We start from the raw sequence: 16915 nt of genomic DNA on the forward strand, positions 1-16915 counted from the left end.
GAATTCTAAATGTAAATGGGGTTTGAGCTGTTTAAGGGAGTGTATCTAGTATAACACTGAGATGACACACCAAAAAAATAGCTATTATAATGTCAGGTCTGCTTTAGCATTTCAAAATCAATACCTAAGGATGTATTTGTTATTAAAGATCTGCATTTTTGTGTGATTTAAAACTTAAGCATTATAAATAAAAAACTATTTGAGGTGTTCTATCTGAAACAAAATGGTCTTTGCAGAGACTCCAAATTCCCATGTCCGTCATAATGTGGCCTTATACCAGCTGCAATGTTTAATTTAGATTTTTTTCTTTAAAAACAGATGTATCTTTTACTAGAGTCATATTCCATCAAGGTAGGGCATCTGCCAGTTCCATTGCTTGAGCCAAGTCATTTAAGCAGACAGCGGTTTTAGCTGTGCAATTGTTTTATTTGATAGGTATGATCTTATGAAAATATTATTCTGTCACCATCTCGGAAATCTGATTTTGAGGCTGTCAGCTCACATTTATTCAGTCTCTTTTCTTTGAGGCTCCCAACATTCAAATTAGGCATCTATCATTAACAAATTTAGGGGTAAGGACAACAGAGAAATAAATGTTTTATAATAAAACTTTGATCCAGAATTACATCACTATGGTTGAAAGCAAACAATGTCTTATCTGATAATCCATAAGGGAAAAAGTATAATTTCTTTCAGAAAATTCCATACTTTACTTTTTTTCATGAATACAGTTGTGTTTATTGTCTACGCTAAACAACATAGTTCCAAACGGTTTCTCTTTTGCTACAAAGTTCCTCTGTACCTTTATGCTTAGTAGAGATGATGAAACTTTTTCTAAAAAGTAACATTACTTAGAAAATCTATTGGGAGAGCCATTAGCCAGTAAGTATTTTTCATGGAAGCTCAGCAACCAGTTAGCAGGGGGGAGGTGGATTGGGGTTTAACTCCTGGCCCCTTGTAGCTGTCTGGCTCTATCTGCTTAATATTCAGTCTGCATGGAGAAAGTCAGGGACTGCTGTTGTACTCATAAAATGGAGTTAACCTGGACTTTGCACTGGGACAGAAGAAGTATGTTGTGTAGCGTGATTTGTTATTTATTATTGAAATTTATTTATTCTTTAAATGTATTTTTTTGTAAGAGGAATGATATACTGGACCTAATTTATCAAAGCTCTCCAATACTGGAGAAGATCCACCATGGGAGAACCTAGGTGATCCAATAAACTTGCAATGGATTTCCTAAAATGATTTGCTATTTGACAAATGCTGGACAAGGTTTGCTGGATCACCCCAGTTCATCTATGATAGCCTATTTTCTCCAGCATTGGAGAGCGTTGATAAATCAAGCTTACTATGTTCAACATTAGGTTTAAAAATAAAAGTCAGAGAGAGTGATCTACCGAACACCATATCATCATTTATATTGCTAGGAATTTAAAGCAACATTTTTTGGGAAAAAAGTCTATTAAAAATAATTGCATTTTTCTCTCCACCATAATGCATCATCCTTCAGACATTGCAAATACATTGTAAATGGCCATCCTTCTATACACATACAGCTATGCGTATTCATTTAAAATACTAAGAAATACTATTCTTTACCAAAAAATGTGTTTACCCATCTTCACATCAATAGCTTGTTTTTATTCTGCCCAGTATGTCCAGCTATTAAACGCATTCACTTACATAAACAAAATAAATTATAAACAGGGAGAGCAATCTCTTTAAAATGATTTATTAAGCTACGTACACACTTCCAATTATTATCGTTGGTAAACGAACGACGAACGATCCTGCACGATATCTGTGAACGATCGTATAGCACCGATCCTGTACATACAGATAACGACACGATCGTTCGTAGATATTGTACACACAATAGATGCGATCGTTTGAACGATACAGGAAGTTACGTGCACCGCAGGAACGTTCGTTCATCACGCATGCTCAGACCATGGATGATCAATGAACGATCGTACACACGAACGATGGTCAACGATCGTCGTCCAATCCGATCCGCCGGTCCGGTCGTTCATTTCCAACGACTTTCCTCGTTCGTCGGCGTCGTTGGTTACTTTTTTTACGAACGATTTTTGCCCAATCAATCGTTCGTCGTTCGTTCGTCGTTTATTTTGAACGATAAAAATTGGAAGTGTGTACGCAGCTTTAGCCTCATGTAAATAAAAGCATACCAGTTAAAAAGAACTATAAAAGTGTTATTTTTGCCTTGTTATTAAACAAAATTAATTTTGCCAATATGTTCACATTTCACAAGTAAACATGCAATTTTCAGTTTCTTACTTTTAATCATTACTACTACTTAAATTTCTCAACATTTTGACTGATGTATAGGTCTCTATAATAGGTGTAAGTTAACCTCTGCCCAGCCTATGCATGCTCACATATTTACATTATGTGAACAAACACTTAAAGCACTTAAAAAAGCCTTCATCCACCTCTGTAAGCAATTAAAATAATTTCACTGAAATAATAGCTATTTTTCTATTAGAACAAAATCCTGGCAAGCTGTCACCTTGTAAACTGAACAGATTTTCAGTAAGGCTGGATGTGGCCTTAATTTACCAAACATTGATTTTCTATTACAAAATGTTTAACTGTGTCTAAAGAAAGAAAGGTTATATGAGCAGGGTTTAAGGAGTGCTGGTATTTTTGAAGTTTGCATTTTTAAGCTTTTAGAAGCCAACATTAAGCAGACTTTATACCTATTCAATTTATAACTATCCGACTTTTACCTATCAAAAGAGTTATAGTATACTACACCTTTTACCCAAACTCTAAACTATTCCATTTGTAATTTGTAAAAAGTCATTATAAATAGAAAAGTGGCAGTAAAATAAACCCTACTATCTGACCCCTTCAGCTGTCACCCTGTGAAGTAAAGGGAAATCAGGTGGGAAGTAGGAAATAGACAACAAAAAATAACTTGACATGGCTTTTTACTTATAATTTACTCTAAAACTAAAAAAAATCTATGAGGGGTATAAATTTATGGGAGCTCCATAATTCTCCATGATTTTATCCGTTTACTTTTAAACCTTCGCATCAGTAATCATTAGTGTTGGTCGAATAGCTCACTATTCCATTCGGCAGCTATTCGCTCGAATATAGCAAAAAAATTTAGGTGGTCGAACATCGAATTCGAACACCATTAAAGTCAATAGGAGAAAAATTTGGGTTTGTTTTAGCACTGTGTAGCGCTTCTACAGCCTCCAAACAGATGTAAAAAGATTCATTATAAAAGGATACATAAAAAGATACATTATAAAAAGATACATAACACTATTACATACCCCTGGACTTCATATGAATAATAAAGTGCACCTGTCAAATCAATTTTAGGCTAAAGCTAGGTACACACATCCAATAATTATTGTTAGAAAATGAACGATTGTGACCGATCAATGATTATGCACGATTATACTTGAACAATCATATTGTGCACAATTCTGTACATGCTGTAACAATATGATCGTTCATATATAATCCACCAACAGTGTCCACACGCTAGATACAATCGTTTGAACGATGCAGCGAGGGACATGTAAAGGAGAAAGTGTACCACAGAAACATGCACAATCACTGAACGACCATACACGATAGATAGTGAAAGATCGTCGGCCAATCAGATCAACCGTGGCGGTCGTTCATTTCCAGCGACAACCCTCATTCGTTGGCGTCCTTGGTCACTTTTTTTGGCCAATCAGTTGTTCATCGGTCGTTTCGAACGATAATTATTAGACGTTTGTATGCAGCTTTAGTCTACACGGACTGCATTGCCATGGGCTAATCTACACCAGGATGTTTCCTTCAGGCACGTTTTTGAGCGTCATCTTAAACGTTGCTTGCAACATTTAAAAAATTAAAGTGCTGGATAAACGCGGGAAAACACTTCCACTGAACTCAATGTTTTTTTTTTCCTCCCGAATTTTTGCTGTCGAATGCAGCAAAATTCGGGTTGGGTCTACCCGAATTCGAACAGCTATATTCGGGTCGAATATAAGGACAACCCGAATTCGAACATCAACACTAGTAATCAGTCCATATTTCTTTGACTCCCCATGCCAATAGTATTAGTGGCCTGGAAATTAGATAAACTCCCCACTATCAAATGCATCACTTTTCCTTATTCTTTCAAAGAAGTGCAATGTATGTTCTAGCTCCCTGTCTGCCTCTTCCCCATGGATAAAATCAGGGATACAATATTTTAAAAAAATGAAAGCTTTTCATTTTCTATAAATTTGCTATGCTGTCTAATCGCCTCTATGATGCCTTGAAATTGTCCATTCCCCAATGCTTGATCCACAAAGTGCTAAAAACCTTGTGTGGAAAGACCTAATACTTTACTTTAAACACTTCTCTCTCATTTGTAAATTAATAAAAGATATTCAAACAATTACTGGAGGGTATGTTGTACAAACCAGATGCTTATAATTTGTTTAAAAATGCAAGTTTCACCTCGGAGTGCCTACTTTCCAGAAAGTAATTGGGCGTATGCACTGTGAGCAGTTTAGTGTGTGTATGCTTATGGAAAATTCTCTGTTCTGCCTAATATTGGCTTCTTATCTAGTAATTGCTAAAGTGTTCTCTGGAGAACCATAAGGTTTGCAGCTGCGTGAACGAGTTTATTTTTGCTGTTGGTATTATTACAGTCCCTGGCACATTGTCATTTTTACCATAGGAGCTAATCTAAATTCACCTGGCTCATACTGGTGGTGCACTTAGGTGGTTAACTAGATAGCTATCACTAGGTTGGTGACCATCTATATAGTAACAAATATGGTAAATGAAAACATATTCCCTGTATATCCACATAATGTTCAAATGTGATTGGCCTAATAGAAATATAATATACAGAGTAGGTTCAGATAGGCTTTCAGATAGGTCAAGCAAACAGCGCAAACTTTTCTTATTTGTATTTTCATTGTCATTAATGCTTACATTGAAAAGTGTTTTTAGGTTTTGATGTTCTGGATTTTATTTTCAGTACGTATAAAATACTGTTCTTGTTCTAATGTTTTAAAACCTCTACAACATAAACTGGGTAATAGGGATGATCAGGCAGTTTTTCATGTAGTTATTTCTAGTCCATGTCCAATTTCCACAGCAATTTCTACAATTGTAAAAGAACAGCCAGTGCAGTATTTTCATAGTTTTCATAGTGCTGGCTGGTAAATCTGTCATTTTAGCAATGGGAACTGGCAAGTTAGCTTTGGAAATGTTTTGTCACTTGTGAATGACATGGACTTAACATTGTTGTATGAGATAACTAACATGGATTTGCTTCTGGGCACATAAAGGTTATTTTCTTTTTAAACAGTCTATATGTGTTTTGTTTGTTTTTTTAGATTTTTTTAATGGAGTATGCACTAAAATTTCTAGGTTACCCAGGTTTAACCTTTTTTGGGAATGGGTATGGAGTAATATGCAACCCAATAATTATCCAAGGTGCAGGGGCTGCTATTTGTGGATATTTGTTATATTGTCCTAATTAAACGGCCTTCCTGATCTGAACAAGCCAAGGATAAAAAGGATGAGGCCCTCGACAGAACAGGATGGACAGATGACACACACTTGCTGCTTGCCTTTTAATGGCCAACCAGACCCAATGCCTATAAATGAGGCTGATTTTGATGTTCATGTTTTTTTGTAAATAAAAACCCAAACAACATATATAGCTTCAATAATATACTAACTTGCTACAGTCTCTCCTTCGGCTGCTGCTAGAAAGTTTGCCCACACAAGAAATACGATACGTCAAAGTCAAAGTAGTGTATACAAAGAAGAAGAATATTTAAAATACTGCCAATTGACATAAAACTAAAAACTTTAACACATCCCCCCCCCCCCCCACACACACACACACACACACACGTGTGTGTTTTCCTATCTATAACTTTCACTTTAATGTCAATACTATCTTCAGGCGCTTTGCAAAAATAACTCAAAAAGTAATTTATTATAGATTCAATTAATTTCACCAAAATGTTTGCTAAATTGTGCATTTTTATACAGGGGGGAAAAAAATCTCAATTTTGCTCATAACTACAAGTTAATATGTATTACAAAATTGAATAACCTGAATTAAAAATTTAAGTAGAAATACAGTACAAGGCATGAAATGGGGGAAATGGATAACAACTTTATCATGTGGTTTCAGAAAACTTTCCACCAAACGACTAAAATACCAATGCAGTAGGTAATTTGATTTTGCCATAAACTTCATTTTCTATGTCATGTCATGATGGTGTTGTTATTTTTGTTTTGCTAGGCAACTCTGCATATTTTCATCCATCTGCTTTTGTATTCCATAAAGGGACCTGGAATATGCAAGTGTCCCCATGTCCAAAACAATCTAGCAGGAAACACTGTTAAATTAATGGGATTCTGGGGAGTTTTGGATCCTTACCGAACTATCTGTTAAATAACCTAACTAAAGGCCAGGTGAATTGTAGTGTAAGCACTTTCGTACTCATGATTTAGACCCAAAAAATTCAAACAGCTATTTGCTGGAAGTGGTTACCTGAGCCGAGTTTGGCTGCACCATTGATTTTACATAACAAAAGACAAGCTAATGATTCTATCCCTTCTCCAAAATACCTGGTTCCTATAACAGCATAGAAGTAACAGTCCTTTTTGTCAATACATTTGCTGCAATTATTTTGTATACATATATAAGAATATACTTCTGCTATCTGAGGGGCAAATATTAAAACTCTCTTTGCATGTGGGCCAAACCTTTGCAACCTCTCAATATTCCAACGGCAATAAAATCCCCTATACTGTTACATCAATTATTTTCGTTAATTCCAAGCAAAATGTAATAAAATCACAACACTGTTACATCAATTATTTGACTTTTTTTGATTTTTCTGAGTGCAGACATTGGAATGCACCATTTTAAACACTAAAAAGTGTAAAGCAAAATAAAACTATAGATGATAAAAAGAATGTATCCGTAAGTATTGCCTACAATATCACTGAGGATGTAACATTCAATTTTCAGAATAGGTTCCTCACTTTCTTATATCCAAGCCAAGCCTAATAAAAGATGCACATAAAATAGGTAATGAAGCAAAGGAATTACACTATAAAATACATAACCGTTTCATGCAATCTAAATCCTGGCCACCCAATCTAAATTGGACTTCATCAGTCTGTCTTTAGCAGATGTGGCCATGATGCATGACTAGACAATGTGTAGAACTCGGGCCAAAGTTCTGGATTGTTTGTGAGGTGAACAAGAAACTTATTCACTAGCAGATGTGCTAACTTGAAGGCCAGCCATATATAGATTTGTTATGGGCCTTGGATTTCTACCATATACCAACTGATTATCCCAGAATAGGCTGTTTGGGAACTCTCGGAAAACTGGATCCTTAGCATATAACTAATTTGATAAAGTACTGGTCCTTATGACCCCAATAGGGTCAAAAACGTTTGTATTTTTTTTTTATTGGAATGCCACAAACAAACACAGGAAGCATAAACAAACTTCATGCATGCTTTGAACTATTTGAACCATTGACTCTTAATGGTAACAGTGAGGTGTGTTGACCACTTTCCTATGTGATATACTAAAAGCCAAACTTGCAAAGCCATTTCCAGCTGTTCACAAATGGATTTGGTCTATGTGTTGCCTTCGCTCACCTCTTAAGGCTATGACAAACAGTCCTATTCTGAGTATCAAGAGTAAGTACACCAATAGGCACCATTTTACTTTTTTAGTGAGTTGATAGTTTTTTGCTTTAAATGGGATTACCTACTTAATATTTTAAAATTATGAAACATTGGGGGACAGCTGAAAAATTCTAGATTTTTACTGCCCAACATGACCATTAATGATCATCTTGACATGTAGCTTTGGTCTCAGAGGGCCCTCTGCAGCTGCACAAATATTAAGTCCACTCATGAAGTACATATATTATGTTTATATGCAACATAACCACATAGAGCCCTAACACATAAGATCAATAAATTTTGAAATATGAAGAATTTGGATCATCATATACGGTATGTTCTGTGCACTTATTTATTCTTACACAATGGAGTGTATATCACAGAAAGAATAGGGAACCAATTCATCCAAGGATATTTTTCTTTAACAAATATTTACTGTGTTATTACCTATGACATACATCCACCTAATTATTCATCCCTATGTATTATATACAGCTCCAGTTCCTGTAACCTGTTCTATGAGAGGAACAGATTTGAAAAAGGAGTCTGCTCAAGTACTATGCCCCCCAGGATGCAATCTACAACAACTTTCTGTTTATGGAGATGGCGTGTATGCAGGAGTGTCCAGTGTGTGTGGCGCTGCATATCACCGGTATATTTGACATATTAAACATATTAATATCATATGTGACCATTTGTTATATTAACAGATTTACGGTCTTACTGGGGAATAATTATATTATTTTATGGAAGTAAAATAGGTGCAAATATACTGTCCCAAAATGTGATTTGATGAACCACAGTATAATATACATTACATGTATTATAACAGCACCCCATCGTTGGTGGCCAGTGGCATTTTAAAAACACCTCTGCTTTATTATTAGTGATCAGTAGAGTTTATACAACAATCACTTCAATGCACCCTTCCAATCATTGGCAGTCAGTATCATTTAACCTTTACCCCCTTATCATGCGTAGTTAGCGGCATTTTAATAAACAAAATCTCACAATTTTTTTGGTCAGTGGCATTTTAACCCATATCCCCTCATTGTTAGTGAGTGGTCTTTCAAAAATATTAATTTTTGCTTGACCAGTCAACTGCCATTGGCCAAGCACTGAGCATATCTACATACTCCTCAACCGTCCCAGATTTCACGGGACTGGAAACTTACTACATAATTCTAGCGTCCTGTTGATCCACTCTGTTCAGAAACTGTAAGTGGAATGATTTACTCCCCAATAGTCTCTGGCAGGGTGAAGGGAGCAGAGAAAGATAACTGAAGTGTAGGACCAAGACTTTGGCCCTGATTTATGAAAGCTCTCCAAGGCTGGAGAGAATACACTTTCAGAAGTGAAGCTGGGTGATCCAGAAACCTTGGAATGGATTTTTAAAAACCATTTGCTATTTGCTAGCAAATGTTTTGAATCCTGGACCAGATCCATTTCAGGTTTGCTGGATCACCCAGCTTCACTGATGAAAGTGTATTCTCTCCAGCCTTGGAGAGCTTTCATAAATCAGGGTCTTTGGAACAAAGTAAGAGTTTTCCATTGATATCGCATACCCTACTCTCACTGGGTACCATTGTTCCCTACACCCAAAGCTAGGCACTTATGTCTCCACCCCTTCCAGACACTACTATTATTCTCACCTCGTCTAAAGGGCACTACTATTCTCCATATGTGGGGCAATACTGGTATACTGATTCTCCCCATACCCCACTGGGGACCATTCTTTCCCTTTAAACTAAAGCGCATTCTTTTTCCCACAGAAAATAACACAGATACTTTTTATCCTAAAGGCTGAGTGAGACTCTTACACATAGTAATAAGCATTTTGTGCATAGAAGGACTGCAAACTGTGTATACAATAGTCTCAGACTCTATTCAACCCAGCGCCTTTTAATCAAGTTTAATATTTAGCACAATTTACCCATGTCCATTTTCGGGCCATGTCATATGTACCCAGGTCTTCCTCTTTATCATATTCCAAAGTTGGGCGGTATATCAGTTTGGGAGCAGAAAGAAAACAGCCCTGTAATTGTCCAGATATTTAGCAGCAATTTCTCTTCTGATTTTGGTAGCGGAGTGATCTCCAGCAGTGGTGGACCTGTGTCACTGCGTAGACTTCCTGGTCAACAAAATTACCCAGCTGTCCTAGCTAATGGAATACAATCACAACCACTGAGCAAATGGTCATCATCTTTCTCTGTATCCAGTAAGTATCCAGTATGCATTTGTTAATATTCTACTACTGATAATATTGATTCCATTTTGTATATGTTGGTCTATATGGATAGCCTTACTAATGGCAGCCTCCAGTGGTTCAGCAGAATACTGTTCCATAGGAAATAATGTGGCCATGGCACAAAGCTACGTATTAGACCAGGCTGGCTAAATCCGAGGATGGGGAGGGGGGGAAAAAAAAACCACCTTTATTGCTCTATTACTCCCTTTCTGCAAAACAGAAAAACAATTCACATATGTCACTATGACAGATGTGTATCCTAAACACACATAAAAAAGTACAAGGAGCACTAACTGGGGAAACAAACATATTGGAAGTAAAGCAAATGTAAAGCCTTGTCCAACCAGACAAGGACAATATCGAAATGCTAAAGTAGCCTCTGTTACATATAATTACTGTGGTCACCTAACTGACTTCTTCTCTTCTATGAAAACAAAGTACTTTAGAATAAGAAACTCTTTTTGTACCTATTTTTGCATTATGCAATTACATAAAGCACAAAAATGCTCTTTGCTTTCATCCAGAATACAAGAGTCGTGGCATGGAGGTCTCAGGAAAACCAGTGTCTACCAGTGCAAGTGAGTACAAATATTCTCTCCACCATGCCACTAACTTGAAGATAATGAAGTTGTTGTATATGTTTATATAATCTTTACTTATACTCCATGGGGGAACCCATGAAAACTTCCAGGTCTTCAAAAACCCCCCTTACTATAATTACTATATCCACAGCTCACAGTAAATTAACTTGGTGGTCTGTAGGAAGAATGTGTCTTACATTGCAGGCCACTGGGAAGATTGTTGCCTATACAGATGGCCAAAATGTTCATTGGTATCAGTTAAACTGACCTGAGAGGCACACATTACTCATCGCTCAAGGAACCCCTGGCAACCATTGGAGGAACCTTAGGGATCCACTGAACCCTAAAACTATTGAGGCCAATGAATGAGGAGGGAAGATCAGTAATGGCATCCTTTAATTTATCCTCATGGGTTCACTTTTATGTCTTTCACAGTTGTTGAACTGAAAGTTCAACTCTGGCCAAGATGGTTTATTTAGTTTTGGGCAGAGCAGTAAAGAGTCTATGTCAGGTTTGTGTTGCTCTCTTTGTTGGGGAGATTTTCCATCATAGCCTGTAGGCCAAATAGGTGGGGGAAACCCTTTCAGTAGGGACACAGAAAATATATATGAACACAACAACAAAAATGCTATGTTATTGCTCCCCTTTCTAAATGTTGAGAAGAACTCCAACTAGAAAATAGCAACAGAAGCTATACACAACGACAATGATTTAGTTTAACAGCAGAACACATTCACTTTCAGATTTAATTTAAAAATTCCCTCAGCAGGAATTAGCCAAACATGACACTGATAAAAATACTATTAATATATAATAATATTTTTATTGCACAGGATTGGATGATTTAAGTTAGAAAACCTTCATCCTATTTACTAAGTTAGGGGAAAATCTAGGCTCTTTCTGCAGCCTCTTGTAACTCTTTAATGACCAAATCAAACTCCGCAGTTGTTTCTTTTTGCATATGAAAGCACAGCTTGCTCCAGAAGGTAATGAATGTCTGGGCTCCATAAAGAATGTGTTTTTTGCTTTGTTTGTTATTAACTCACAGTGAGGATTTTATATAGTAACTGAAACCACGCTGCCTAATAATGTGTTGAGACAAACATCTGTCCTAATTGCATTTAATAAAATAATATATCTGTTCTGACTTGCATACAAATTTAACTTAAGAACAAACCTACAGTCCCTATATCGTATGTAACCCGGGGACCACCTGTACATTGTGTGTATGTGCTGGCTATACAGACTATTTGCACAGGTAGGTGCTTCTGAGGATATTATGGGCAGGTCACTTATATGGACTATTACTTTTTGTGGGTACCATACCTAAAACATCCAAAACAAAACAAAGATAAATGTAACGTAAAGAAAATGAATACAGACTTCAGGAGGACCTCTAAATTTGTCGTTTTTGCAGGTAGACGTCAGAAGAAAACACCTGAGAAGTCAACTGGAAATAAAGGTAAAAAATATTTGTCAAAATTTAGATACAAGTGAGGCATAAAATACAGAATATGTACATTCAGCTCCTCAAAGCCATTTCTTTATCCAGGATTCTGTAAGTGATTATTGTAATTACTGTACTTATTTTATCTTCCCTTCCTCACATTTAGACTGCAAAGCTGAAATTGCCTTCCTGATTGATGGTAGTAACAACATTGGACAGCGCCGCTTCAACCTGCAGAAGAATTTTGTAGCTAAAGTGGCCCTCATGCTGGGAATTGGCACAGATGGGCCCCATGTCGGAGTAGTACAAGCCAGGTAATATGTTTTGTAGATTACAGAAGACCGCGGGATGTGATCTGACATGATTGTGAAAGATGACCGTCCTTTTTCACTGCATGTGTACCAATTATTTTATACAGCGAACTGCCAAAGACAGAGTTCTTTCTGAAGAATTTCACCTCTGCAAAGGATGTCATGTTTGCGGTGAAGGAGATCAGCTTTAAAGGAGGAAACTCCAACATAGGTGAGGGATAATGATGCTGAAAACAGAAAGCCTATGAAATGAACAATGTGTTTGTTTTACTTAACTACTTCACTACCAGTGTGATAAACCCCCTTCCTTAATTTTTTATATTATGGAACCGTGATCAAACTGTGATCTAAATCCAGAACAGTGGAACTGAGAACGCACTGGCATAATAGCGGATACCACACCGAGAAGCTAGCAACCTTAGCCTGAAACCAGGGAGTTTAAAAGGTGCTAATAGCCCAAAGCAGGATGAGATTGAATCCAAAAAACATTCTGCTCGTTGGCTGCAGAATATACTCCAAAATCCCTTAAAGCTTGCATAGCTTCAGTGTCTGTGCAAGGGATGTCGAAAAAGGTGGAAACGTCATGGCTAAAGGGAAAAAGGTTAAACGGACGGAGCGTTAACAGACAAAAAAAGCAAAAAAGACTAAAAACAGTTCCAAAATTGTGAAAAAAATCTAATATATATTTAAGAGAAATAAAGTTGATATTTACAATATATATATATATATATATATATATATATATATATTTACTTATTTTTGTCAGTTATTATTAAATATGTATTTAAGGGATTTACATATGTGGCAAATAACTTTTGAGGTGATTTTCTCAAATCCTCCATACTTGTTAAAAATTTACAATTTTTTTATTATATATATATATTTATTTATATTGTTATTATTAGTTCAATACTATACATATTTTAGTTTATGAATGGATTTATTTTAAAGGGATATTAGGGATTGTTTACCACACAGTATTACAAAAGTGACATGCAGCCTATTTGTGAAAGACATATTAAATCGATAATAGATAATATATAAAAAATCTACATATGTTTTTACACATGGCGTAGTGAATTTGAGAAAAATCACCTAATGAATTATGTATTTTGCTTCTGTTCCGCATTAAGACACCCCATATACATGTTTAGTTAGTTTAGGGGTAAAAAAACAGGGACTTGTAAAGAGTAAATACATCACGTCTTTTACAAATAGGCTGTGTAGCAGTTTTGCTAATGCTGTGTGGTAAAAAAATCCCTAAATTAAATCCTCTCATAAACCAAACCCTCGGTGCTGTCCATCTATGGGTGTTTTGTAAATCTGGGCAACTCATTTTTTTGGAGGGCTTCGTAACATTTTAAATACATTAAATATATATATTTTCCCTCAGGTGTGTCAATTTGGCTGGAAAATTTTCACACATGACATATAGAGAAAATCACCTCAAATGCGATCTGCTTTTACCACATATAAATCATGCTCACCCCAAATACATGGTTGGTTTGTTTTGGAATACATGACAGAAACTGTCTTTCATAAATAGGCCGCAAAGGTGTTTTGCTAAAACTGTGTGGTAAAAAATCCTAAATATCCCTCTAAAAAACATTTTTTTCTGGGGTTTCATAACAGCTATAAAAAAGGTAAGTTTTCTTTTCTTTACTCGTGACCATTTGGCTGTACATTTTCCACAAAATTACCTCAAAAGCTATTAGTTTAGGCCACACATGCAGATACCCCATATGTGTGTTCGGTTTATGGGGTACAGGGACCTGGACAGGTTCAATACATTGCTTCTTCCAGAGCTCACAAATGACTGAATTTCTATATACTGACACTGTGTGGTACCAGAAGGGCAAATTTATTTCCAAAATTATTCTAATATAAAATTACCTCAAGGTATTTATATATGGGTGTATTGTGAAATTGTGTGATAAATGTTTTTTGTAATACATATTATCTCTTTTTTTCACACAGAATGTCAGTATCATCTCTCTGACAGGGGCAGAAGATGCATTGTGTTATTAACAGTATTATTACTTTTAATGGCAGGCCAGGGACTAATATGTTCCCTTCTGCTGTTTATTTGTGTACCTTGAAAAGAAAATGTTTAAACCTGAACTCCAGACAGATAAGTAAAGGCATCACTTGAATACACATACAAAGCCCAGCTTGCACAGTGAAGGAAAAGTATTAAACTGAAAAGTCATCCCTCTTTCATTTTACATTTGCACAAAAGCTTATCTAATTAGCTCAGCACCCTTTCATTTGAAATATTTTCAGTAAGAATGTTGTTTTTGCAGTTTTTTAACATAATTGATCCCACACTTTCATCTGTGAAGCTGAGTGATCAAGGAAACCTGGAATGGATTTTTTAAAAGTCATTTGCTATTTGCTAACCCCTCCTATCGGTATTCCTGAGTGTGACTTGGGGTGGATTTTACCTGCAAATAGCGGTAATCCCGAGTCACACTCGGGGTCACTTTAACCTAAAAAAACGCTTACTTTGCTCTGTTGTCATCCTCTGCTGGTCTCCGCAGGTCCTGGGGACACATCCGTCTTCTTCGATCTTCAGCCTCGCAATGAAGAGACGATCTCCAGGGTTTCCCGGTGACGTTGGTGCATGCTTCGGATCAGGCGGAAGGATTGGCGGGAAAATTCAAATAATTTTGTATTGGATTCAATACGAAATAGCTGTATTGAGTCCAATACAAGGAAATTTTCATAGAATATATATACAATTATATCGACAATATATATGTTACTGTACACTTACATTCCATGTTTACCTATTTTTTTAACAGATTGTTATGTTTTTTTATTTAAAGTTTATAAATAAATGTATTAAATATTGGACGTATTTCAGGGAGTTATGCCTAAGAATTATAGCCTACAATGTAAAATACATTTCCATGCAAAAAAATGTAATGCTTTTTGCATGGAAATTTGGATGGAATTAGAACGCTAGGGAGGCTAGCAAGTGTTTTAAATCCTGAACCAGATTCATTCTAGGTTTGCTGGATCACCCAGCTTCACTGATGAAGGTATTCTCTCCAGCCTTGGGGAGCTTTCATAAATCAGGCCCACTGTGCCTGTAGTGAACTTGTGGCTACCCAAGTTCACCATTGTTCCTCTATGTTGTGAAAAGGATAACATGGTAATTTTATCTATAGAAAGAAGATCTATAAAGAAAGGTATACACCTCTATCCATTTAGATCTCCGCAATCAATTACAAAACTCATCTGATAAGGTGGCAGAACTTTACTCTGTGATTAGAACCCACACAGCTACATCTTGATCAGCCCAGAAACAATCTAAAATGTGGTAGGAAACCTTAATCTGGATCCACAAAAATGCAATCCAAACTGAGTCAATATCAAAAGACTTTCTGGATGTTGAGCTGTGTAATGCTATGGAGCTTGAACTTAAAGGGCTCTATTTAAAAAACAGGGAATCATTCCTTCAAACATTCCCGGGTGGAAGAGTCATTTACTGGAAGATTCTCCACCAGGGAATGTTTGAAGGAATGTATGATACCCAGCTTTATAAATAGAGCCCAAAATGTGATGATCACATCCTAAAATAAATCTCCAATCGCCTGGCACTGTTGATATTACCTTTTTATAGTTTATAATGGTTTATTTTATGGTTTATAATGACGCCCAAGGAAACTGGTTATATATGCAATTAAAATCTCTCAATACACTACCAGAAAAAGAACCTATATGATTAAAAATAATAAAAAATTCATTTAGATGATGGGACACAGAAAGAGCAGTAATGGGTCTCACTCTCTGCCCAAGACAGGGAGGGGGCCATGCTTATGGACATCGCTGCAGGGTGCTGGGTTTGATGGTCAGGGTGGGTGTAAGCTAAATGATAAATGCTGTAAACTTGACAACTGATTCTTCTCTATTGCCCTAAATGTGGGCGATAGTCCAGATGCTTATTATATCTTAGGAACTTAGTAAGATCCTGATGAAAACTGCAGATTTGTAATGTTGGTAAAGAAGTAAGGCTGCTCTATATAAAGGGGTTTTCTCTACCCAGTAGGGAACCTTGAGTGAAAAAAAGAATGAAAAAAAGAACACCAAAAAAAGGGTTAATGAGGTGTCCAGTTGTAATATTTAGTCTTATTACCCGAAAGCCAACACATTCCTCGGGTAACAGAATGCCCCTTCTTCAGGGTTAGACCTGGCTCCTCCACATTTATGCATTTATAGGTTTGTAGCAACAGACATTTATATTATATTTTGTTCATTACCTTCTCATTTATTTTCCTTTTATTATTTTTAGGTAAAGCTATTAAACACACAGCTCAGTCTTTCTTCACTATCTCTAATGGAGTGCGAAAAGGAATCCCGAAGGTCATTGTGGTATTTATAGATGGCTGGCCCTCTGACAACATTGAGGAGGCTGGCATAATAGCGCGGGAATTTGGCATCAATGTCTTTATTGTATCAGTGGCACCACCAACCCCTGAAGAACTTGGAATGGTGCAGGACGTGGCATTTATAGACAAGGTGACAACTAACAGCTCTCAAAAACACATATAATGCCGTAACACAATGCTTTACTCACCATATCATTGGGGAATCACTTGGCAAAGCTTTGTATTTTAAAGACAAT

General features: G+C 36.4%; 1 protein-coding gene across 2 annotated transcripts in view; it reads left to right on the plus strand.

Annotated features, from left to right (window-relative positions):
- The window catches only part of COCH (cochlin), a 36606-nt gene that overhangs the window by 13907 nt on the left and 5784 nt on the right, over positions 1–16915 (plus strand). For both annotated transcript variants that reach the window (XM_072428182.1, XM_072428181.1), the window contains exons 4-10: positions 8194–8350; positions 9783–9916; positions 10471–10524; positions 11945–11989; positions 12141–12288; positions 12393–12496; positions 16583–16809. In XM_072428182.1, the coding sequence (XP_072284283.1) occupies positions 8194–8350; positions 9783–9916; positions 10471–10524; positions 11945–11989; positions 12141–12288; positions 12393–12496; positions 16583–16809 (869 nt within the window). The remainder of the gene's footprint in view (positions 1–8193; positions 8351–9782; positions 9917–10470; positions 10525–11944; positions 11990–12140; positions 12289–12392; positions 12497–16582; positions 16810–16915) is intronic.

Source organism: Pyxicephalus adspersus, chromosome 12 (genome assembly GCF_032062135.1).
Source record: "Pyxicephalus adspersus chromosome 12, UCB_Pads_2.0, whole genome shotgun sequence".
NCBI classification, from domain to species: domain Eukaryota; kingdom Metazoa; phylum Chordata; class Amphibia; order Anura; family Pyxicephalidae; genus Pyxicephalus; species Pyxicephalus adspersus.